Source organism: Culex quinquefasciatus, chromosome 3 (assembly GCF_015732765.1).
Source record: "Culex quinquefasciatus strain JHB chromosome 3, VPISU_Cqui_1.0_pri_paternal, whole genome shotgun sequence".
Taxonomy (NCBI): domain Eukaryota; kingdom Metazoa; phylum Arthropoda; class Insecta; order Diptera; family Culicidae; genus Culex; species Culex quinquefasciatus.
Genome location: NC_051863.1, coordinates 28,411,930 through 28,434,629, shown reverse-complemented (window position 1 = coordinate 28,434,629; position 22,700 = coordinate 28,411,930). Strand labels below are relative to the sequence as shown.

General features: G+C 34.3%; 3 protein-coding genes across 4 annotated transcripts in view; 1 reads left to right on the top strand and 2 right to left on the bottom strand.

Moving 5' to 3' along the window:
• Positions 1 to 828: 828 nt before the first annotated feature.
• On the bottom strand, positions 829 to 2,420 carry LOC6052365 (cleavage stimulation factor subunit 1). Of its 2 annotated transcripts, XM_038264759.1 has the most exons (3): positions 2,243 to 2,420; positions 1,003 to 2,185; positions 829 to 910 (listed from the first exon to the last, which is right to left on the bottom strand). In XM_038264759.1, exons 1-3 carry the CDS (start codon positions 2,317 to 2,319, stop codon positions 896 to 898), a joined length of 1,275 nt encoding a protein of 424 aa, XP_038120687.1. In that variant the 5' UTR covers positions 2,320 to 2,420; the 3' UTR covers positions 829 to 895. The 2 variants fall into 2 exon arrangements, with proteins under 2 accessions (XP_038120687.1, XP_001868654.2); XM_001868619.2 differs by having other exon boundaries at positions 829 to 2,185.
• A 58-nt stretch (positions 2,421 to 2,478) lies between these two features.
• Positions 2,479 to 2,973, top strand: LOC6052366 (28S ribosomal protein S33, mitochondrial). The gene has a single exon (XM_001868620.2). It carries the CDS (start codon positions 2,581 to 2,583, stop codon positions 2,914 to 2,916), a length of 336 nt encoding a protein of 111 aa, XP_001868655.1. The 5' UTR covers positions 2,479 to 2,580; the 3' UTR covers positions 2,917 to 2,973.
• Positions 2,946 to 22,700, bottom strand: part of LOC6052367 (eukaryotic translation initiation factor 2-alpha kinase) — a 32,539-nt gene continuing 12,784 nt past the window's right edge. Inside the window, exons 2-3 of the mRNA XM_038264758.1 lie at positions 8,896 to 11,746; positions 2,946 to 3,451 (exon numbers count right to left, since the gene is read on the bottom strand). Of these exons, the coding sequence (XP_038120686.1) occupies positions 3,125 to 3,451; positions 8,896 to 11,746 (3,178 nt within the window). The 3' untranslated portion in view covers positions 2,946 to 3,124. The remainder of the gene's footprint in view (positions 3,452 to 8,895; positions 11,747 to 22,700) is intronic.

Below are 22,700 nucleotides of genomic sequence, written 5' to 3'. Positions count from 1 at the left end.
CATTTTTGTAGTCACATTTGAGTTCAACATTCCAAACAGGACAAGTACCTAATGGTTTTTTCGTGATTTATCCGAAATGCAATTTGTGCAGGGACTTCAGACGTGAACAAGTTCACGTCAGTCAACGACATTTTTATTAAAAATTATGATGTGAGATGTGATATCTATCCATTTGGCTAAAGTTCAAATTTTCTATTTTACAAACTCGACGTGGACTAAGCTGGAGAAAAGCCGTGCGTGACCAAGGTCATGCGTATCGCGTTTCAAAAACTTCATGCTTGACGTTATTCGGGATATGTTTGCAAATCGTAATCTTAATTGGGGTTGGGTTGTCTGCTTTATTTGTACAACAGTCTTCTTAAAACAGTCAAGTTAAAATAAAGTTTTCTTCATATTTGTTTTTGCTTTTACAATAGAGTTTAGATTTAGTCAATTTGATAATTCAAGAATTAATAAATGAATTGTTATTTGAACGTTTTCAATTACTTAATTGATCTTACACATAATTCAAGCTAGAAACATCAATGCAATACCAAATTTCTAATTCAAATCAAACAATTCTCTTTTAACTAGCTTTGATCTGGGCTTGCTTCATTGGTAAGTGAAGAGGATATTATATTTAAATAGGGAAAGTAGTCAGTTTAAGATTACCTGTTGCAATTCACCAAGCCCGTAACGATAACTTCGCAGCAACATGACAAACGCGACCCGCACTGGCACTGTCACTGGGAGAAACTGCAACACTTCTGGACAACTTTCGCGAGGGCTTCTTCAAAACGCATCCAGCCGTCCAAAAGCGGAGCAAAACAAAAAAAATAACGCGTACGATCGGGTTTCCAAGATTTGGCTATCGTTTTACATTTTACACACACTCACACTAATCTGTGGGTTAGATTTATTTCAGCTTCACCTACATCAAAAAAAGGTAAAATAAAAAGAATGAAATGTGATATTAAGCATGCAATTTCGGGGCCGTCTCTAGTGTGAGTTGGATCTTCTCACCCAGAATCGCGCCCGGTAATCGTCGGAGCAGGTCAGGAAGGCCGGATGGTTCGGCGAGTGGACGATGAAGCGTACGGCTCCGTTGTGTCCGAGCGACATCAGGTGGCAGCGGGACGCGTTCCGCGAGTTCCACGAGCACAGCGACGTGGTGACCTCGTCCGGGAAGAGCACGTAGTCTTCGGTGTGGTTGAACACGGCTTGGGTTTGGTGTTCCTGCTTGCCGGTTGTTCCGGCACCGGTGTACGCGATCAGGCAGCGACTGGTGCTGAGTTCCCAGAGTTTGACGAGCGAGTCTTGTCCGGAGGAGAGCAGGTACTTTCCGTTGCGGGTGAACGCGATGGAGCAGATCTCCGATCCGTCGTGGGCTTGGGAGAAGGTGTTGATGCAGCGGCCGCTGACGCCGTCCCAGAGCTTGATGGCGCCGTCCATGCTGCCGGTGGCGTAGACTTTGGCGTTTACGGAATATCGCACGCAGGTGATCGAGTCGGTGTGCTGCTGGGAGGGAATGGCACTGACGAAACACTGGCCGGTGTGGACGTCGTAGACGCGCAGCACGTGGTGATCGGTTCCGACGGCCATGTAGTCACCGGTCGGGTGGAACGCAAGGCTGCGAACGGGGACACAATCGCTGAGCACTTTGTGGGCCTTCTTGACGGATGCCTTGGAAATGTCAAACAGCTTTACGGTGTGGTCACGCGAGCCGGACGCCAAGATCTGGTCCTTCGGGTGAAACTCCAGGTAGGCCACCTCGTCCGTGTGATCATACAGCGTTCGAATGACCGGGTGACCCTGCTGCTCGCGCCCCGGCTCCTGCTCGTCCGGTGCCGACTTTGCCAGCATCCGGTCCACGTCCAGAATCTTGATACTGGCGTCCACACTCCCGGTGGCAACCAGCTGACCATCGTAGCTGAAGCAACCCGCCCGGCAGGCCGCCTTGTGCGACGTAACGTACGCCGTCTCGTACGACGCCGGTTCCGGTGCCAGCGCCGAGCTTTCGATCTCAAACTCCAGATCCAAGCCGGAAGTGATCTCGTCAAAGACGTTCGTTGGCTTGTTCGAGTCGATCTGACTCGCCTGACGGAAAATGTTCAGCAGCCGATCGCTGGGCGGACACGGCGGATCGGCACGCACCAAACCCGTCAGCTCGACCGCCAACTGGTGATGGCCGTCGTAGAAGAGTTGGCTGAAAAATTGTCGGTTTTGATTTTATTCAATTAATCTCAAAAATTACCCAACTAACCTGATCATCAAGCGGTACAGCAACTCCCGGCACTTGACCACATTCTTCGGGTCCACAAAGTCCGAATCTTTCATCATTTTCAGGCGAAATTCCAACGATTCTGATCAAACTTGATGCCGCACCAACCAACCAACCTGCACGAACAACGTAAACAAAACGCCGGCGTCGTCGAAGCGCTGTCAAAGAAAAGGTTCGTGCGATGTTCTATTCGAACTGTCAAACCGGTGTCGGCACAATCGTCACGCGCTGCCTGTTTTGGTCTGGGGTTCTGTCATAACACGCGAGTTCTTATACAATTCCGTCGAGGAGATCAACCCGGATTTCAAAAATCTAATAAAATGTCCAAATACAAGGAGCTGGTGCAACTCTCGACGACATACGCCCGCCGGATGAACCACCTGTCGAATCGGATATTTGGCGAGGTGACCCGGCCCACGAACGCCCAGTCGATGAAGGTGGTCAAGATGTTCAGCGAGGAGCCGATCCAGTGCCGGGACTATGTGGCCAACTGGTACCCCCGGCACGTCGAGACGCACCTGCTCGCGATGAAGCTGCGCGAGTACGGGCTGTTCCGGGACGAGCACCAGGACTTTAAGGAGGAAATGAAGCGGTTGCGGGCGCTGCGGGGTAAGGCGCCGCCCAAGAAGGGCGAAGGAAAGCGAGCCAAGAAGTGAGGGGTTGAATAAAAGCTAGCAGGAGATTGTGGTTTAAGTTAGAACTAATAGTACAGACTTTATTGGATTTCGCTTGATGTAGTGAATATTACAATTCCATGCAGCTTCGCCGTTCACAACGCTTCGTAATACTAAATTCATCTCATAACCGATCAACACTGGCTTAAAAACGAAGGCTTTACTTAAGTAGTTAGTAAATCAACACTTTTCAAAAGAATATCTGGTTGTTCTGATTGCTTCCGGTGCTGTTGGAGCTGTTGGTCGTCGTCGTAAACGATCGGCTGTCCTTCCGTCGCGGGGGCAACTCAAAGTGCCACTCGTCGTTTTCAAGCGGAGAACCGTCCGACGACGTGGACAAGGTCCGATTGCTGCTGCCGTTGGGCGGGGCTTGGTCCGTTGGCAGCCCTGGAAGATGCAACGATGAGCCGCCGCTGCCGGATGAAATACTTCGCTTCAGCGGTGGGCGAGCCTTGATGCCGAAGGTCGTGGGTCGCTTGCCGGGCTGGTCCGCGAGCATCAGCTGCAGGAGTTGGTGCTGGAATGAGAAGGGAGGTTAGATTGATCGGAGTCTAAAAGAGCAGTTACCAAAGCGCTGAGGCAGACCAACGCGATCTTCAACCTGATAGTACATGCCACTGACCACACCAGAATTACAAAAAAACATCCTCAACTACGATCGATTTGACCGGAGAGATTGGAAATCTTCGAGGCAGGCAACAAACGTATACTCAACAAGGATTCAGGTAACGGATCTACCTTGGGCATTTTTTTTTAATCTGCAAAAAAAATGCGTTTTGGGCGCAGCGCAAATCGGCAACATGGCAAATCTGCAAAATGCAAAGTTTCTCTTGGGACGACTTAAATATTTTTTAAGAACTTGTTAGTCGACGACTATTCTCGACTGAGCTACAGCTCAGCCCTCTACACACCAGCGATTAATCTTCAGTTGATAACAGTACACGGATGAAGTCTACAAGTAGGACGTCCAAGGTCTTCCGTCCCACTAGCAACCTTCCTACGATCTCCAAATATCAACACGATGGGTGAAGATCAACTGTTTTCATTCAAACCCAAAGAAGACGCAAGCAAAAATATCCAGTCGAGCAGGAATACAGGATACTTAAAACGCGAACAAAGAATTATCGAGAGATATCTACACATAAGTCTTCCATTAAAAAGGCTGGTACGGAACTCGGAAGGAATTGTAAAACTCCACATAAAAAATGTCAAAAAAAAAAAAATTGTTCCCACTGTAAAAATACCCATCTAAGTTATTGCAGATTCGAAAAGTATATTAAATTTCCTATAAAATGCCATGTTTTATTTGTTTTCCAGTTGTGTAACGAAAAATGGCAGAGGTTTTAAAACTATTTTTTTATTTTTAATAAGCCAATAATTTAGGCGCCCAATTGTATATTTTTTTTACTGTTTCTTCAATGAAATAGGAAAAGTCATAGGGAAATCGTTATGTTTTTTTGATCCCGGATATATTTTATCCAAAGTTTTAAAATTTAAATTTTAGAAATTGAAGGATTTTTAATATGTTTTGTAATTGGGTACTAAAGCCCTATATAAATTTTATGTACAACGGTAAAAAACACCATTAAAAACCATTTCTGATCACTTTTTTTCATTTTAATGCAAAAATAAATTTTGACAAGACAACATTTTTTCGATGAATCAACTATGGTCCCCTTGGAACGAGCTGTCAAGTAGGAGCTTTTCTGTCAAGAAGGACCGCGAGGTTAATTTTTCAAAATTGATTTAAAAATCAATTTTAAACTCTTTGTGGTCGTACGAAGGGTCATTGTACTCAGAATAATAAGCTTTATAGCTGTAAACTATAATATCAGCAATCTAAGCTTCATTTTAGGACCCAATTGTGGATTTTTTTTTTTATTTTTAAGAATGCTTAAATTGGAAATACAAATTAAAAAAATGAAATATAATAAATTCTGATATGCTTAACTATACATAAAACACTAAAATATAAACATTAAAAAATCAAAATACAAAAAAAAAAATTTGCAAATACTAAAATTTAAAAAGAATCTTAAACTAAATTCTAGAAAAAATATTAAAGTTCAAATAAACGATAATTTCCCTATTTTAAAACATCCCAAATGCAAAAAATTAACATTTTGTTCATTGGAACTTAAAAAATCCTGAGTTTTTAGAACTCAAAAATTCAGAAATTTTGAATAAAAAAAAAACAAATTTATATTTTTAAAAATGTCAAAATTAAAAATTAAAATTTCCAAAATTCTAGGATGATAATTTTCTTGCATTTTTATTTTAGATTTTTGGAATCTTTTTTTAATTTTAAATTTAAAATATTCTGGATTTTTTAATGTTAAAATAAAAAAATACAAATTAAAGAAATAAAAAAAAAAATTCAGATATTCTATACTACTAAAAACCAAAATTAAAAAGCCAAAAATATATTTTTTTATTCTAAAAATAATAAAAGAGGAATTCGAAAATTTGAAATTAGATTGAACAAATTAAATACAGTTCGTACTTGATTTTTCAAAGCCAAAATTTCAACTCAACTTCAAAAATGCTTCAAAGTTATCTGACTTTCTGTAATCTAATATGGCGGTAAAATTAGCAGCATTTAAGAATTTAATAATTTAATAATCTTATAATTTAATAATTTAAAGATTTAATAATTTAAGAATTTGAGAATTTGAGAATTTGAGAATTTGAGAATTTGAGAATTTAAAAATTTATGAATTGAAAAATTTAAGAATTTAAAAATGTAAGAATTTAAGAATTTAAGAATTTAAGAATTTAAGAATTTAAGAATTTAAGAATTTAAGAATTTAAGAATTTAAGAATTTAAGAATTTAAGAATTTAAGAATTTATGAATTTATGAATTTAAGAATTTAAGAATTTAAGAATTTAAGAATTTAAGAATTTAAGAATTTAAGAATTTAAGAATTTAAATTTAAGAATTTAAGAATTTAAGAATTTAAAATTTAAGAATTTAAGAATTTAAGAATTTAAGAATTTAAGAATTTAAGAATTTAAGAATTTAAGAATTTAAGAATTTAAGAATTTAAGAATTTAAGAATTTAAGAATTTAAGAATTTAAGAATTTAAGAATTTAAGAATTTAAGAATTTAAGAATTTAAGAATTTAAGAATTTAAGAATTTAAGAATTTAAGAATTTCAGAATTTCAGAATTTAAGAATTTAAAAATTTAAGAATTTGAGAATTTGAGAATTTGAGAATTTGAGAATTTGAGAATTTAAAAATTTATGAATTGAAAAATTTAAGAATTTAAAAATGTAAGAATTTAAGAATTTAAGAATTTAAGAATTTAAGAATTTAAGAATTTAAGAATTTAAGAATTTAAGAATTTAAGAATTTAAGAATTTAAGAATTTAAGAATTTAAGAATTTAAGAATTTAAGAATTTATGAATTTATGAATTTAAGAATTTAAGAATTTAAGAATTTAAGAATTTAAGAATTTAAGAATTTAAGAATTTAAGAATTTAAGAATTTAAGAATTTAAGAATTTAAGAATTTAAGAATTTAAGAATTTAAAATTTAAGAATTTAAGAATTTAAGAATTTAAGAATTTAAGAATTTAAGAATTTAAGAATTTAAGAATTTAAGAATTTAAGAATTTAAGAATTTAAGAATTTAAGAATTTAAGAATTTAAGAATTTAAGAATTTAAGAATTTAAATTTATGAATTTAAGAATTTAAGAATTTAAGAATTTAAGAATTTAAGAATTTAAGAATTTAAGAATTTAAGAATTTAAGAATTTAAGAATTTAAGAATTTAAGAATTTAAGAATTTAAGAATTTAAGAATTTAAGAATTTAAGAATTTAAGAATTTAAGAATTTAAGAATTTAAGAATTTAAGAATTTAAGAATTTAAGAATTTAAGAATTTCAGAATTTAAGAATTTAAGAATTTAAGAATTTAAGAATTTGAGAATTTGAGAATTTAAAAATTTATGAATTGAAAAATTTAAGAATTTAAAAATGTAAGAATTTTAAGAAGTTCGCAATTCGCAATTTTCAGTGTAAGAACGGGCCTTGACCGATCTTATGCACTAGGTTCCCGACGAACACGCACTGCCCTTACACCTACATCTCACCCTTGCTCTGAGTCAGTACGAGCGACACGCTAGAACACGCTTTGATTGTTCGTGCCAGGCATGCACACCTTCTTTTCCGGTTACGCATTTTAACTCGGCCGGGGGTGGTACATTACGTAGGGTTTGATGTAAGTATAAGCGCCTAACCATTTAAAGTGTGCCTAACAACTTTCATTAAAGCAAAAACTGTTTTATTTTTAGTTCTAATTCAAAAACTAATTGTTATTTACTGTGTTTTGTTTTCTCCTGAAATCTTTCCTAGTGTTGAGTCGTGTTTATCTGTTGCTATTTCTTTTGTCGCGGTGTTTTGTTACAATTTTTGGTCCTAAGCATTTTATAAAAGTTTTTCAAAAGTACAATAGTAATATTTGTGTTAATTCTTTGGTCATTCCAAAAATTGAGTAAGGGCTCGACCCTCATTTGTTTGAAGGAGAGGGTTAAGATTGAAAACAATGGACAGTGAAAGAAATATACTATTTGAAGAATCAATAGTAAAAGAAAGATAGTAATTTATGAAGTAGATAAAGAAATTAACAATAATTAATAAATAAAGGTAACAAACAAGCTTAGATTGTAAAAAACGAAACTATTGGCACTACGCCCCCCGGGGCATGGCCTTCCTCTAACGTGGGATTTCTGCTCCAGCGCCTCTGACGAGACAGGAGAAACCGGGACCGACGTTTTACTTCACCATCCGATAGAAGCTCAGTGGATAAGGCGGGAATCGAACCCGCGTCTCATAGCATCATCGGGATCGGCAGCCGAAGCCGCTACCCCTGCGCCACGAGACCCAGCTTAGATTGTATTGAGGGCAATTTACAGGGAAGATGAGAAATTATTCAAATAGATAAATAAAGAAAAGACACATGATAAACACAATTTGACATCGCTGCCAAATTAAGGGAAAGCAGACAGTTTGTTACAGCAGCATCAATTGGTAAAATAGAGTGGAAAAGCATTGAGAAATAAGAGAATCAAATGAGTAAAATCGAAATCAAATAGAGGATAGTAAACAGAAGCCGCGGTAGAAAATCAGTGAAACAAAATAAACAGAAGATAGGTGGTAGCTGAAATGGAAAGAAGAGAAACCCCGTTGTGGGATGTTTCAGGTACATCCACAGCAGTTGACTCAACATACTGCGAATCAAAACAATACCGTCTACAATCACAAATTACTTCCCTTTCCCACATTGTTGCGCCCCTTTCTTTTAGCCGTCTCGACTCTGACCCGCGGTGGTCAAAGGTTTACGATCCGTTTCCACAGGCCACCAGCTAGGTCATCATGAAAACCAAGCCAACGTGGAGGTAAGAAAATAGGACACTCGCAAGGAACCAGAGCTATACTGTTCTGATCAAGATAATTCGGATGATCTAACAGAACTACGGATGTAGTTAGTTACGCTCCTTCCAGGATGTTCCTTACGTGGACGTCAACCGAAGAGCACGCAACAAGGTCAGTGCCATTGCATGCTCTTAGGTATCAATCCTTGGCCTGCAAGAATTTTAAGAAGTTGAGAATTTAAGAATTTAAGAATTAAAGAATTAAAGAATTTAAGAATTTAAGAATTTAAGAATTTAAGAATTTAAGAATTTAAGAATTTAAGAATTTAAGAATTTAAGAATTTAAGAATTTAAGAATTTAAGAATTTAAGAATATAAGAATTTAAGAATTTAAGTATTTAAGAATTTAAAAATTTAACAATTTGAGATTTTAAAGAATTTAAAATTTTAAGAATTTTGGGGATTTAAGATTTTTTTTTAGAATTTACAAATTAATGACAAATCAATAAATTGACTGCGTCCCTTTCAATGTCCGTACTTAGCATAAAAAACTAAAAAAATAAATAAACTAAAACACTCACCTCATTTGCGAAACTCCCCGCAAACCCGTCCGGAAACCGCCCCTTCCGCACGTCCTTAATCGTACAAATGCGCTCCATTTCGGTGCCGAAGCACACCAACAACTCAAACAGGATCAACCCGAGCGAGTAAATGTCCACCTTGTAGTCGTACGGCGCACTGCGCAGCTGCTCCGGCGACATGTACAGCTGCGTCCCGACCTGGCGCGTGTGCCGCTCCTTGGCCGTCATCGCCGGCAGGTTGTGCTCGATGTCGTACTGCACATCGCCCGAATCGGTCACCAGCCCAAAGTCCCCGATCCGGATTCGGCCGTCCAGCGAGAAAAAAATGTTGCTCGGTTTCAGGTCGCGATGGATGAGGCCTTTCAGGTGGACGTACTCGACGGCGTCCACGATCTGCTCGAAGATCGGTACGATTTTGTCACGGCGCGCGGCCAGGTCGTTCAGGCAGAGCCACTCCTTGAGCGATTGCTTGCGACAGAGCTGCATCTGGATGTAGAGATAGATCTTGTTGCTTACGATGCCGGAGCTGGTCGCGATGGAGTCTCCTCCGCCGCCGGCTGCGCCGGCTTGCGTCGGGCGGATCACGTTTCCGGTGCTGTTGAGATCCAACGAAAGCTGACGCCGCTGGCGGTTCTTCCGGAAGTGGGGACCGTTGTCTGTTTTGCCGTTGGACGTGTCGTGAATCGAAACGATGTGGTGGGAAGGGTCTTGCGAAGGTTCTTTGAAAACAATGTCCTCCGACTCGTCCTGCGTGTCACGTTTGAACTCAATCTGGAATGAGGAATCGTCGTCGTCGTCGACGACTTCCTCATCGTCTTCCTCGCTCTCCTCCGGCGACGAGTTTTTCTGCGGATCCGCTCGAAATTCGATGAACGAGCAGCTGTTGGAGTCGGAGGCGTGATCCAGCGAGAAGCTCGGCTCCGGCAGCTTGGTCATCCACGGCGGGCTGGAATGTTTCACCGGTTCCGGCAGCGTGGCCCGCGAAAAGCCACCGGAACTGGCCGGAATGAGTTTGGAGTTGGGCGGCGAAGTCTCCGTCGGCGTCTCGATGTCGATCGACGTGGACAGGCAGTTGCGCTCGATCCAGATCTTGTCCTGGCCTTCCTGCCAACCCGGCGGGGGCGTCTCCGTCCAGGCGTGGAAGTAACGCACAATGTGCGGATGTTCGCAGTGGGCCAGCGTTTTAACTTCGCGCATGACGCGATCCTTCGATTCCTGCTTGTTTGGGAGTACGACCCGTTTGATGGCGTAGTGACAGTCGTCAAGCTTGTTCTTGACCTCAAAGACGACACCGAACCCGCCCTTTCCAAGACATTGAACAAGCTCAAAGTCTTCCTGGAAACGGGACACAAAGTTGTCCCCGTTGGATTCCGACAGGCTGCGGGAAGAATTTCGAATGGCGGCCAACGGAACAAACGCCTCTTCGGTGGCCTCAATGCCCATCGGAACCGGGACTTCAACCGGGCGCTCCACAAAGACAACGACCTTCTCCTTTTGCTGCTTGAAGCGCAACATTACGTTGAGCAGAAATGCCGTTGTCGCCGAGATCACCAGAATTTCCTTCCACCAGAACCAGATCGAAATTATGATGACCTTCACCGGGGCGTCCGGATCCATGGTGAAGTCAAAAATAGAACTCTCGTTCCGCGAACCGTCGGTGATGGCGGCGGTCGTTTTGTTCGAGCACAGTCCGTTATCCTTACGCTTCAAGTCTTCCGGTGTAAACAGGAAGAATCCGTTCCCGTTGACGTAGTTCGACTGGTACAAAACTGATCTTGCAATCGCCGTCGATTCCGCAAACTGCGAATCATCCTCCGGTTCGCTTCCATCCGTCAGCAAACCCGCTACCTGTCGACTGGCCGGAAACGGCTTCCACGGAATCGTCGGGAACTTGCTCTCGTCCATCAGCAGAATCTCCTGCACGTCACTCGTCTGGCGCACCATCAACGCCATCGACTCCTGGATGTACAGCTGCTTCTGGTGCATTCCCAAATAAAGCGACGGATTAATCAACCCGTTGCTGTCCTTCAACCAGTCCGACGAGCTCATCTGGCCATTGTTGTTCCACAACCACTCCGCGCCCCTAAACAAATCCACACTCATCAACCCGTTCCGATCCTTCGCCCGCCAAGCACTCACAATCGGATGGTCAAACTTGTGCCTCCACAGCACCACCCCAGGCGTCGACTTGCTAACCGCACAAACAACGCCCTCCGGAATAACAACCCGCAGTTCCAAATCCAAAATGGCCGCATCCAACGCCTCCTTCGATCCCTGCCGGCAGTCTTCATTCTTCAGCATCTCCAACTCGTGGTGCCCAATGCTAAAGTTCCACCGCTCATTCCCCGTCCGTGACTCCACCGCCCGCACCGTTTGCGTCTGCCGCCGGATCACAACCACGTCATCCAACAGCGGATCGTGCTCCAACACCCGGTCCATCCCCTCCCGCGGCGGTCCACTCTTCGAGTCTTCCTCCAAAATCTGCGTCGCGTTCCGGCACCCGTTCATCGTGCACTCGTAAATCAACTGCCCCGTCCGCGTCGAAATCCCGTACGAGCGGGTTTCCTTCCCGCCCGAAATGACCAAATCGTCGCTGAACTTAAACGACGACCGCAGCAAATCCTCCGCACTGAACGGAATCGGCTCCACCGTTTCCCCATCGAACTTGTACAGGCCACCGCTCAGCGACGGGATCATGCGCACCCACTTGCCGTTGTTGGTCAGTTCGAGGCGGTGGATACTCGAAGATAGCAGCGAGCCGGGACCGGTTTCTACGCTCCAACGCAGCGCGCCCCCGTTGGTCATGTCCAGCGCGGACATCCGACCGTCCAGCGTGGTGACGTACAGTAATCTGAGGGAGTTGGAGAAGAGAGTTGTTTAGTTGCAATCAAATTTATCAAAAAACGTGATATATTTATATTAAATAACATTAGTTGAATAGAAGTTTGAACCAACTGAATTCAATTCAACGAAACATCGCTGCAGTAAACTTAACGCAGTAGGGCTGGTTGCTTTAATTTGCGACGCATAGTATAATTTAGCTTCAGGAATTTTCCATGATTCTTTTATAAAAAATATGCCGCGCAAGGGTTAGATTAAATCAAATGAGATAAGTAGGGTTAGTGAAATTTCACGATTTCGCGGACAGCGTGAAATCCGCGAAATTTGGCTTTTTCCGCGAAATCCCGTGAAATTTTATGTTTGTGTGAAAATGTAACGATTTTTCTCAAAATAATTTATCAAACTCAAAAAGGAATAAAAATAATTTTATGAACTACTGTAGAATTAAGCGAGTGAATACCCTGGTTTAATTACTGATATAGGGTTAGTGATTTTTTACGATTTCGTAAACGGCGTAAAATTCGTGAAATTCATAATTTTTCTCAAATCATTTTTTTTAATAACAACATACTAAATATTTCATCCAAAAAGATCGTTTTTGTATCGACACTAACGACATGTCTCCGATTTTTACATTAGGGATCCACGAAGGCAGTACGTCTCAGTACTAATGAGGAGGTTGCGGGTTCAAGTCCCGCCTGGAGCCCGGTAATTTTTTTCGCTTCGTTGATCAGTTGGATACCAACAGTCGTCGTTTCTTTCGAATGTCGCCCTAAAGCAAAAAGGCTATTTAATTAAATTTTATAGGTTTTCAATTAAAAAGCTTGAATGTCAAGTTTATATGAACCATTTGAAGAAATGTTCAGAGTTTTGAATTTTATTAGAATCCAACTAAATTTAGCAATATTTTCATTCGCTGTATTAAAAATTTTACTGCTATTTCATTTGAAAGGTATAGTTTTGAAAGAAATTAAAAGAAATTAATTCAAAATAAGATGAAGAGTATTGTTTATCTTTAGAATCACATTTTAAAAACATATAAATTTTTTTGGGCCTGTGTAATTTCAACTAGGTATATTTGTTTATTTTGGTGGATGATTCCTGTGAAAGTAAAAAATACTACTTTTTTGTTTTCATTTCTCATTTAGAACAAAAATTTCGATTTTGTTAAAAATTATATAATTTTTGCAAATTGGTTTTGAATTAAGTTTTTGAAAAGTGAGCAAAAAATATGTTCAATGGGCTAAACGTCGCAGAAAATTCAATTTATTTTACTCATTCTGACTGGACAAGATTGTTAAATCTTACTTTGATATGAAATTCAATAAAATGTAAGAGCAGTTCAGTAAATGAGAATAAGCGTGCCCTACATTGTGTTTTAAAATATATAAATATATAGCCCATCCATAAACCAGGAGGATTTTTTTTTGTGTTGCATTCAAATTTAGTAAAGATATTTTTAGTTTATTGAAGAATAATATATAGTGAAGCATAAAACGTATTTTCTGTGATTTAAACAAAGGATTTTCAGAGTTATTTTGACAATTTTTAAGTTCCGCGAAATTTGCGTGAAATTTGGTGTTTTGAAATTGAGGTCCCCGTGAAATTTGCAATTTTCGAGCGTGAAAAATCACTAAGCCTAGAGATAAGATATGATATGAGATCAGGGTGGCCACCAGATTTCGATTTTCAATTTCCCGCTTTTTCCCGGTTTTCTCCCGGGACCAGAAGGAATTTCCCGGAATGTTTTTAAACCAAATTACAATGTTTTTTAGGCTAACGTTAATATCATCATACTTTTTGAACGCATACATTTGGTTCAAAGTTTGAATTCCTCAAGAAAGCTTTCAAATCTTGAGTAAAAAGTAAGTAAGTTGTAAACGAAGCCGTTTTTATCTGTTATCAATCAAACCTCTAATTTTCAAATTATTGGGATTTTTCATCAAAAGTCGTTTTTATTTTTTTAAATAAGATAAATTATAAAAAGAATTTATGAATTTTGTAAAATAGATTTACAAAAATACGTTGCTATCAACATTGATGTAAATGCTCGTTAATTTTCTTTGAAAAAAGGTTTTGTGAATTCAAAAAGAACAATTCTTCCAAGAATTATCAATTTCTGTGAATTTTTTTTGCTAAAATTATGTGAGTACTTTCTTTTTAACCAAAAAAGTCTTTTTGCATCATTAGTCTAAACAAAAATGTATACACTTTGGCAGCAGCGCAGGAAAAGTGCCATACAAATGTAAAAAAATCGATACCTTGAAACTTTCTTTTTAGAATAATTTTAATAAAAAATACTTTCTAAAAAACGCAAAACACATAATGGTAAAAACAATTAAAAAATTATCGTGCTGTGAGTTTTTCAACAACACATAAGGCGGGTACACATTTTATTTAAAGTTTTTGTTGCCCCGAAAAATCAGGGGACAAAAAATTATTTTTTTTCATAAAGCATCAAAATTTTAATGAAAATTTAAGTGCAATCAGCTGAAATCAATTTAAAATGCATTCCCTTGCGTCTAGAATAATTTTTAAGCATGTTTGGGTTGATTTAATAATCTATTGAATTTTTGAAAATTTTCGATCTTTATTTTTAATTCGTTCTTTTTTTTTGTTTTCGTCAAATCTTGCATTTTTTGAAGACTTCTGATTGCAAAACAACTGAACTAGCGTAAAATGCATTTTTAACACTTTTTGCATTCAAATGTTGAGACTATGGCTTGTTCTTTGAATTTTTATTTTTCTTTTTCTCAGATTTAAACATACTACACACACTTTTTTGAAGTTGTAGCTATTTTCAATTAAAAAATAATTCTATTTTATCTCTAAAAAATCAAATGGTTGAGAAAATTCTTTACAGCATTCTTTTTTGAACATTTTTGATCCATTCTTTTGTTGCTGAGATACAGGCCAAGAAAAATATTTTAAAAGAGTGTATTTTGTGTGACAATTTGAAGGAAAAGTCTTGATCTTTAAATTTAGAGAGATATTTACTGTAATGTTGTTTTCGTACCATGATATCCATATTTTCCACTAACAAAAAAAATCCTAATTTTAATTTTATGCAAAACTAATATTTTAGCAAAGATGGGGTAAATATCCGCCATTACGGGGTTTGTCTTCCGGACCCCCTGAGACCGCTCGTGATACCCCCAGGGGTACATGTACCCCAGGTTGAGAACCGCTGGTAGAGCAAACATTTTCTTTATTAAAAAAAAACAAATTCGTCTGGTAAAAGTATCATAGGATACAACAGAAAAAAAAAATCCATAGCCAAGAAGCATGAGTCTATCACATAAATTCAAACATAGATTTCGCGAATTCTTCATTTATAATAACAGGAATAATAGGGGAGCTGGGGGTAAGCTCAAAATAAACAAATATTTTTTTAACTTGAAACTGGATGTAATTTTCATGAATTACAACTTAGGCATTTTTGTTAAATAACAATATGTTTTTCTGTCTTCAAATATTTTTTCATGTTAAATTGAAGTGTTCCCTAGATTATGTCCCTCGAAAAAGTTCAAAAAATGCGATGAACTGTTTACAAAAATGTTTAAAAATAATTTATTTGGGGCAAGACGGCCACCTCCTCCGGGGGTAAGACGGCCACCCGTAATTTGTAGATTTTATTTGATATAGGTTATATTTTTGACGGTTTTTGACTATTAAGACATATTTGTAGATAAAGGAAAAACATTTTCAATAAAACTATCCATTTTTAATCAAAATGCTGTTAACTACCGTTCCGACAACATTCTTTACTGTGATATAGCAAAACTCGTTGAATAGTATGAAATCCTATCAAACTTTTCATTAAAATCGCTAATTTAATATTGTTTACATAATCTTATTCTAATCGAAATACACAAACTAATTTTTTTTGTATCAAATTGTGTTTGTTTTGTAGTAAAAATTCATAGTTTTTCATAAAATGTGGTCGCAATAATATGAAATTCACTGAACCAAAATATGAAATTTTTAAACAGCATTTTCTTCACATTTGAAACCTGATTTTTTCAACCAAAATAGTTATGATGTTCAGAGAAGTCTGTTGAACCAACCATGTAGGTGTTTGGGTGGATTTAGCAAAGTTATTAAGTTAATTTATAGCATTGGCCGTCTTACCCCACATGGGTGGCCGTCTTACCCCGCGTATTTCATAAATATACGATTTCAATTATTTTTTTAAAATTGCTGAAAAGTATTGAAAATTGGTTTTTAGACCAACTAATTTATGTCATTTCTATAATGGACTAGTAGTAGAACAATATGTACGTAATTTGAGATTAAAATAATCTGTTGTGTAAATTTTATTAGCCTTCTCCCTTAGGGTGGCCGTCTTACCCCCATCTCCCCTATTCTTATTGAGAAAAGAACATATTGAATACATTAAAGAGTCTTTTGTCAAATTTTAACGAAACTTAAAATATTTTCCCGGTTTGTCGGTCGAATTCCCGAGTTTTTCCCGGTTTTCTCCCGGTGGATAAAAATCCCGGTTTTTTCCCGGTTTTCCCGGTTTTTTCCCGAGGTGGCCACCCTGTATGAGATAAATCGGTTCAAAATCAATAAATTTGGATCGGATAAATCAACTTGTTCGAAAACGTGACCCAGCTAACGAAAAGTACCCTGATGTTCTGGCACTCAGTAAGTGGGCTGTTAAAAAGCAGACAAAAGTCAAAAAACAATAACAAAGCAAAATGATCGAGGGGTCAGTGGATGCAAAAAATAATTTCAACAAATAAAAAAGCATTTTTAAGTTTTCACAAAATTTCATGTCATATACCCCTGGAAATATTTCTGTGTGTTTTTTTTATTAAGACAATATAATGTACCGTTGTCCCCTCGTCATTTTTCCATCAGCGCAGTTAGCGAGCAGCATTCGTTAACTGGGTTTCGTTCTCAGCCCAGTTACCGAACAAGTATTGTACTGCGAATGCAGGGTTGTTAAGGGAGAGTCGAAAAAAAATCCGCGCCAAATCCGCGCCGACCTAAAATCCGAAACCGCGCAAAATCCACGCCATATAAAAAAAATATCGCGACCAACATTTAAGAAATTTTATTTTTAATGAAGAAAAACTAATTCAGAAAGTATTTGATTGAAAAAAACTCGTTTTATGTTTAAAGGCTCCAAAAGAATGAAAGCAATAAATCCATTCAAAAAAAAATCCTCAAGAGACGGTCAAGGCAAGGGTCATGAAAAAACAATCTTCAAAATAGAAAATACAATATTTAAAAACCTAAAAATTTAAGTTCAAAAATATAACCTCAAAATTAAATCAAAATCTTAAATTATATTATGATAAAATTTTAAATTTCGAAAGTCTAAATATTCAAAATCTAAGAATTTTTATACAGTTAGTAATCCAAAATCCTCGCTAAAATTTCACTCCGAAAGAAATTTAATTTCCGATATTTAAAATAATGTCTTCTCATAATTTCAAAATCACTCACACAAAATAGGACTTCAAAAATTGTAGAATTCAAGAATTTAAGAATTTTAGAACTTTTCGAATTTTAGAATTTAAGAATTATAGAATTATAGAATTACAGAATTATATAATTTTAGAATTTTAGAATCTTAGAATTTTAGAATTTTAGAATTTTAGAATTTAAGAATTTAAGAATTTAAGAATTTAAGAATTTAAGAATTTAAGAATTTAAGAATTTAAGAATTTAAGAATTTAAGAATTTAAGAATTTTAGAATTTTGGAATTTTAGAATTTTAGAATTTTAGAATTTTAGAATTTTAGAATTTTAGAATTTTAGAATTTTAGAATTTTAGAATTTTGGAATTTTAGAATTTTAGAATTTAAGAATTTTAGAATTTTTTTGAATTACGATTTTAGAAATCTCGAAAAAAAAATTAATATGTATTTTGATTTTTTTTGTTATTATAAAAACTATTAAAACATTTTTTTCGATTTTTTTTTATTTCTGAAGCTTTGAATTTACAGGGTTGTTACGGAAAAGACGAGAAAAAATCCGCGCCAGATCCGCGCCGACCCCAAACCCCAATCCGCGCGAAATCCGCGCCATATAAAAAAACCGCGACAAACATAGAAGAGAGTAACATAATGAATGCAATTTTAAACGAAAAAAGAATAATACAGAAGGCATTTGGATCAGTACCGTTGATCAGTTGTGGATTCATATCCCACCTGTACCAAATGGAACCTTTTTTGCCATTTCTGAAACAATATTAGCATTTTTGCAACACTTGAAATACGTTGCTTTAAAAACGAGTTCAGAAAAAAAATAAATTCGAAGATTTAAAAAAAACTAAAACCATAAAATAAATCACCAAATTATAAAATCAAGGGATTAAGTACTTGATAATTCTCGCCAAAACTTTACTCTGGAAAATCGAAACACGAAATTTCTATTATTTTCTTCTCTAAATTTTTCTAATCCAAAATATGACTCCGAAAATGATCCGAACTAAAAAAATGGCAAAAAAAATATATAATAATTTGAAAATTTTATGATTTAATAATTAAATAATTAAATAATTTAATAATTTAATAATTTAATAATTTAATGATTTAATAATTTAATAATTTAATTATTTAATAATAAAATAATTTAATAATAAAATAATTTAATAATTTAATAATTTAATAATTTAATAATTTAATAATTTAATAATTTAATAATTTAATAATTTAATAATTTAATAATTTAATAATTTAATAATTTAATAATTTAATAATTTAATAATTTAATAATTTAATAATTTAATAATTTAATAATTTAATAATTTAATAATTTAATAATTTAATAATTTAATAATTTAATAATTTAATAATTTAATAATTTAATAATTTAATAATTTAATAATTTAATAATTTAATAATTTAATAATTTAATAATTTAATAATTTAATAATTTAATAATTTAATAATTTAATAATTTAATAATTTAATAATTTAATAATTTAATAATTTAATAATTTAATAATTTAATAATTTAATAATTTAATAATTTAATAATTTAATAATTTAATAATTTAATAATTTAATAATTTAATAATTTAATAATTTAATAATTTAATAATTTAATAATTTAATAATTTAATAATTTAATAATTTAATAATTTAATAATTTAATAATTTAATAATTTAGTAATTTAATAATTTAATAATTTAATAATTTAATAATTTAATAATTTAATAATTTAATAATTTAATAATTTAATAATTTAATAATTTAATAATTTAATAATTTAATAATTTAATAATTTAATAATTTAATAATTTAATAATTTAATAATTTAATAATTTAATAATTTAATAATTTAATAATTTAATAATTTAATAATTTAATAATTTAATAATTTAATAATTTAATAATTTAATAATTTAATAATTTAATAATTTAATAATTTAATAATTTAATAATTTAATAATTTAATAATTTAATAATTTAATAATTTAATAATTTAATAATTTAATAATTCAATAATTCAATAATTTAATAATTTAATAATCTTATAATTTAATCATTTTATCATTTAATAATTTAATAATTTAATCATTTTATCATTTAATAATTTAATAATTTAATAATTTAATAATTTAATAATTTAATAATTTAATAATTTAATAATTTAATAATTTAATAATTTAATAATTTAATAATTTAATAATTTAATAATTTAATAATTTAATAATTTAATAATTTAATAATTTAATAATTTAATAATTTAATAATTTAATAATTTAATAATTTAATAATTTAATAATTTAATAATTTAATAATTTAATAATTTAATAATTTAATAATTTAATAATTTAATAATTTAATAATTTAATAATTTAATAATTTAATAATTTAATAATTAAATAATTTAATAATTTAATAATTTAATAATTTGATAATTTAATAATTTAATAATTACTAATTTAATAATTTAATAATTTAATAATTTAATAATCAAATAATTTAAAAATTTAATAATTTGATAACTTAAGAACTTTCTTAAAAAAATAAAATTAACAAAAAAAAATCAATGGTAATATTTTCGTAATTTTTCAATTTAATAATTTTTTTTACGTTTTTTTGAGTCTGTAATGTTTTGACAATTTCAAATTATGAATTCTATTTTTTTTATTATTTGAATATGTAAATTCTGAAATTTCAAATTGTTGAATTCCAGATTTCTTATTTTTTTAAATTTTAACATTACATTTCGCTTTTAGACGGGATTTTAGCAGATTTCTAAGTGGATTTCGTCATGTTGTAATAATTGGGAGAAGAATCAATTCTACCTGAATCAGAGTGGCAACAATTTTTTTGATTTTTTCAATAAATCAAAAATTTAAAAATTTAAATTTTTATATTTAAAAAAAAATGAAAAATCTACAAAGTTTCATAGCCTAAAATTTTTAAAATTCTGTAATTTTTTCGAATTTTGTTATTTTGATTTTAATAAAATTGGTATTTTTTTGAATTGTTAAGCAGATGTTTTAAAAATAATGAGTTGTAATGTTATGTTAAATTTATATAACAAATCTCAATACATTAAAAAAAATCGCTCCTTGAAGATTAATTCAAAGTTTCGTATTAAGAAAAAATAACAATCAATAATTTTTAGAAGAAAATTTTCTTCATTAACAACTTCTTAGAAATTGATGTTTTCGCACTCAACGAAAAAGATTGAATTTATTTTATTCGTAATAATATTTTCCTTTGTAATTTGAAAGAAATTTTATCGTTCTCAATTATTTTGTTTATCAGAATTGCTATCCGCGCGAAATCCGCGCCTGAGCAAAATTAGCCAGCAAATCCGCGCCAGATCCGCGCGATACGCGCCATCCGCGCCATCCGCGCGATCCGCGCCGTCCGTAACAACCCTGAATTTAGAATGTTTTGATCTTTTTATTTTCGCCAAGAATGTTTAAATTTAGAAAAAAAAATATTTCTGCCGATTAAATTCCATTCCAAAATTCTAGAGTGGAGGCCAGCTTCTGTTACGTCCAATTAAGCTCATATTTGGCGCCCACCAAGCGCCCACCAGAACAAGCCCCAATAATAGTTTTTGTTACACATTCTTAAGTCTATATCTTCGGGAAAAGTTTGTAATATTTGATTTACAAAATTAAAAATTGAATAAATCCAGTATAAAATTAAAAATAAATAAGGTTAAAAATCATTACTCAAAACTAAAAAGATTCAGAAATAATCAGAGCCGGAGATGTTAAGAAATGACAAGAAACATAAAAAAATAATTTCTACATGAACTTTATCTTCATTTTTCGACGTTTCGTACTAAGAAAATACAAACAAACATTTTCAAAATTGCCATCCGCGCGAAATCCGCGCCTTAGCAAAATTAGCCAGCAAATCCGCGCCAGGTCCGCGCCGTCCGTAACAACCCTGCGAATGATCAAGAAATGAGGAGAAGGGCATCGATTTATATTACCCTTTTATTGTGACAGATTTAAAATAGATAAGAGTTTTTACTAGAAAATACTAACATTTTAAATACTCAGTTATTTACAATTTAAAAATGGTATTCAAACTACGCTAAATTTCTTGCTAAATTCAGTTAAGATTTTTGATAGATTAGGGACCAGCCATAAATCACCTGGATACTTTTTTTAATACAGTAGTTGTTCGCTAACTGGGCGTTGTTTAACTGGGCTGCTTTTTAACTGGGCGCTCGATAACTGGGCTGTAGCCTAGTTAAAAAGCAGACAAACCGTTATTTAATTTCAAGTCACAATTGAAGAAACACGAAACGTAAGCATTGAAAACAAAATTGAGTATTTTTCATTTTGCCTTCCTCACTGAGGTAAGGCTATAATCCTGCTCTAAAAATGAACTTTGAATCAAAACGTCGTAGACCCACCTTCATGTATACATATCGACTCAGAATCGAAAACTGAACAAATGTCTGTGTGTATGTGTGTGTGTATGTATGTGTGTATGTGTGTGTGTATGTATGTATGTGACCAACAAACTAGCTCATGTTTCTTGGCACTGGCTGAACCGATTTGATCCGAATCTGTTGCATTCGACTTGGTTTAGGGTCCCATAGATCGAGTTTTATACAGATTGAAGTTTCGATAAGTAGTTCAAAAGTTATGTATAAAAATGTGTTTTCACATATATCCGGATCTCATTTAAATGTATGTAAACTATGCCCGGGTCCATCATCCGACCCATCGTTGATTAGGTTATCAAAAGACCTTTCCAACGAGCCTAAAACATTGAAGATCTGGCAACCCTGTCTCGAGATATGGCCACTTAAGTGATATTGATGTACTTTTTGGAAGCCGGATCTCACTTAAATGTATGTAAACTATGTCCGGATCCACCATCCGACCCATCGTTGGTTAGGTTATCAAAAGACCTTTCCAACGAGTCCAAAACATTGAAGATCTGGCAACCCTGTCTCGAGATATGCCCACTTAAGTGATATTGATGTACTTTTTGTAAGCCGGATCTCACTTAAATGTATGTAAACTATGTCCGGGTCCATCATCCGACCCATCGTTGGTTAGGTTATCAAAAGACCTTTCCAACGAGTCTAAAACATTAAAGATCTGGCAACCCTGTCTAAAGATATGGCCACTTAAGTGATATTGATGTACTTTTTTATTCCGGATCTGAAAAATAGATGAAATTTTTGTACAATTCCTTCATATCAGCCATTGTTGGTAATAAGTGAGGAAGGCTCCAACCACATAGGTGGATTAAGTTAGTTTTTATTTTTCATCAGGAAAAAATTATGCATCGGTGGTCCCCTCGTTATTTTTCGTTCAGCCCAGTTAGCGAGCAGCATTCGGTGACTGGGCTACGTTCTCAGCCCAGTTACCGAACAAGCACTGTATTTCAAAAATTAGGAATTCAGATATTCGAAAATTCCAAATATCTAAAATAAAAAAAATATATGCTTCAGAAATCCAAAAAGATAATTCTAAGAAATGAATAGAGCAGTTCTCTAGGATTTCGGT

Coding starts and splice junctions, on each gene's coding strand:
- LOC6052365 (XM_001868619.2), bottom strand. CDS start 2,319: ATGATGAAAGATTCGGACTTTGTGGACCCGAAGAATGTGGTCAAGTGC. Junction 2,186..2,242: donor CTGTACCGCTTGATGATCAG/GTTAGTTGGGTA, acceptor ACAATTTTTCAG/CCAACTCTTCTACGACGGCC.
- LOC6052366 (XM_001868620.2), top strand. CDS start 2,581: ATGTCCAAATACAAGGAGCTGGTGCAACTCTCGACGACATACGCCCGC.